The sequence below is a fragment of the Saprolegnia diclina genome (assembly GCF_000281045.1).
Source record: "Saprolegnia diclina VS20 unplaced genomic scaffold supercont1.211, whole genome shotgun sequence".
Classification (NCBI taxonomy): Eukaryota; Oomycota; class Saprolegniomycetes; order Saprolegniales; family Saprolegniaceae; genus Saprolegnia; species Saprolegnia diclina.
In genome coordinates this window covers 143-2765 of record NW_008246278.1, presented here as the reverse complement: position 1 = coordinate 2765, position 2623 = coordinate 143, and the positions used below count along the sequence as shown (strand labels likewise).

Genomic DNA, 2623 nt, shown 5'->3' with positions numbered 1-2623 from the left:
GTACCACTACTCGTTTGTGCTGCTCATGCTCCACGCCGGTGTCGTGATGCTCCTGCTGCTCAACGTGCTGTTGGCGACCATGAACGAGACGGTCGCCGACGGTCTCCGCGCGTCGCAGCGAGACGCCGTGTGGAGCTACGCGGCGTGCATTCTGCGGCTGGAGCTGACGCTGCCCCTCTCGCGCCAGCCCGTCTACTACGCGTCGCGTCGCCCCGACGATACCAATGTCAACCCCGCGTTTGACGAGGTGCTTGTCCTCGCCGACTGCAACCTCTGCGACGACGACATGGCGGTCGTCCGCAGCATTGAAGAAGTCGGCAAAGACTGGTTCCGGACCCTTCGCGACCTCCAGCGGCGCGCTGTAATCGAGGTAGATGCGCTCACGGCGGCCGTGCGTGACGCCAACCACTTTTGCGCCTCGGCCATGTACCCGATGGCATGCGAAGTGGGCATCCCGACGGCCCGTGCGGCGATCGACGCGGCGTTCGCCTCGGTGGTCGCCAAGCGAGCGCCTGAGCCGTCCGACCGCTGTAGTCGCCTCCGCGCTGTCCAGCGCACGGTGCAGCAGCACTGGACGAGCTTGGCTTCGGCGCTCTCACTTGAGGCGACGACCAACACTGCCGACCAGCACGACGTGCTCTTTGCCATGGTACATGGCGTCTCGATGGCGGCCATGCTGGCGCGCGCCTGGCAGAGCATCGAAGCTGTCTTTGATGCGGCGGCGGCGCGCTGGGAAGAGCGGCCGGAACCTACGCCGTCACAGCTCCGCGACGCAATCGTGGCCAGCACCAAGGCGCAGAACGCGCAGCTGCAGGCGCACGTCGATGCGTGTATGGCTGCGATGCAAGCGATGGAGACGCGATATACAGCCGCGCTGGAGGAGTCCAAGGCTGCCAACCGCGCACTGGACGCCAAGCTCAGTGAGGTGCTCACGTTGCTGCACGTGAAGGCGTGATTTTGGGAAATTGATTTGCGACGTTTTTGATTGGCTCATTTGCATCATAATTTCAGCCACTCGTATGCATGTTGTAGAGCGGCTCGGTGAGATGAGGCCGCCCGATGGCCGCCAAGGCACTCGAAATCAAAAGAGCTCAAAGTTGGATAGATGCTAGCCGACACTTTGGAGAGCACGAATCGCCATGTCACGTCGACGTTGGCGGCGTATAGCAGTAGTTGGACAACAAACTGTTAATTGTGGTAAGGACCATATTTAGGTATCTGTAGCCACATGTAGCCAAAGTTAGCAGCCGCTGAATGAACCATCATCGATCAGCCGCGCAACTTAACTCCACCAGCATTTATGGCCGTGTCATGCGTACTAGTACTCGACGGGAATATAGTATGGTGACTCTTTATGTAGCGTTCGTTCGTAGGCTATAGTATACACGTGCATCCTGGTTGCCGTTGACACGATGCACAGCCAAAATGGGCAACCACCCAAGCGGTGCTACTGTTGCTGTTGACGAGGAAAAGAGGCAAAAGAGAAGAAAAACGTGCTCAAGACGTTATTTATGCGTCGTCGTCGCTCGAGTAGTCGTCGGTGCTCGGGCCAAAGCGCGAGGACGTGTAGTTGGTGTACGTCAAGAAGTGATTCGAGAGCTTCGACTCGAACGTCGGGACGAACCCCGACGGCGTGAAGCCGAGGTCCTTCTTCATGTCCTTGCGCAGAATGCTCGCTAGTGAAATAAAGAATGTGCGTCCCAAGACAACGAAAAGGACACTTGGTGTACCTGTGATGAACGCGTTGGGGGTGAGGATGACATCCTTGGCGCCGTCCCGCTTCTCCGTCTTCTTGGAGAGAAGACGCATCGTGTCGGCAAACTTGGACATGCAGTTGGTGTTCTACAGACGCATAAGACAACATTGTCGTCGCTTTGGCCAGCGTGTACGAGGTACGGCGGGTCCACGAGCACATAGTCGAAGAAATGGTGAAACTTGGCGTCGACATCCAGCGGCGAGTTGTAGTCGTAGAACGCAAACTCGTCCGGGTACTTGTCCTGGAACCGGTGGTCGTACTCGAAGAGATACACGTTCTTCCGCTCGGGATGCAGAGCCTAGACCCATTCGTAGCTGCTTTGGGGTGCAAGAGAGATACCTTGAGCGCCTTGAAGGCGGCGGGCGTGCTCACAAACGCGATGGGTCCGTCGTTGCTGTGCTCCATGGCCTCGAGCGCGAGCGCGTCGCCCGTCTTGGTGTCGTACCAACTACATTCGCATGAGTCGTTCGAACACGCGTGGACGATTGTACAATTGCGAGAGGCGAAAGTCTTCCGAGACATCGTTGTCTTCGTCGAGCTTGGCCGCCGTCAAGTGCGCCTGGAGCGCCGCGAGCGTCTCCGCCGAGAGTTCTGCCGAGAGCAAGTCCATCGTCGCCTCTTATTGCACGTGCACAATGGTCGATGGCCAGGAATGACTGGGCAAACTGAGTCGACCAATGGCATCGCAGCGTTTTTTGACAAGCAGCCAATCAAACGCGAGTTGTAGCCTTACCAGCAAGTTGGCCACGAAAGTGCAAGGAGTGCTGCCAAGAAAGAGTCTTGGCCGTTGATGGCGCTGAATTACCCATCGAAGCGACGCTATGTGTGAGGCGTTGTGCAGTATGTAGCTGATCTAATGGTGTCGTC

General features: G+C 57.8%; 2 protein-coding genes across 2 annotated transcripts; one reads left to right on the top strand and one right to left on the bottom strand.

Moving 5' to 3' along the window:
• Positions 1–25: 25 nt before the first annotated feature.
• Positions 26–1024, top strand: SDRG_17189 (hypothetical protein; the record flags this gene model as incomplete). The annotated part of the gene is made up of 1 exon (XM_008623426.1): positions 26–1024. One exon carries the CDS (start codon positions 26–28, stop codon positions 953–955), a length of 930 nt encoding a protein of 309 aa, XP_008621648.1. The 3' UTR covers positions 956–1024.
• A 451-nt stretch (positions 1025–1475) lies between these two features.
• SDRG_17188 (hypothetical protein) lies at positions 1476–2407 on the bottom strand. Its single transcript, XM_008623425.1, has 5 exons — positions 2248–2407; positions 2096–2204; positions 1890–2054; positions 1731–1842; positions 1476–1676 (listed from the first exon to the last, which is right to left on the bottom strand). The coding sequence occupies exons 1-5, from the start codon at positions 2364–2366 to the stop codon at positions 1510–1512; spliced, it is 672 nt and encodes a 223-aa protein (XP_008621647.1). The 5' UTR covers positions 2367–2407; the 3' UTR covers positions 1476–1509.
• Positions 2408–2623: the final 216 nt, after the last annotated feature.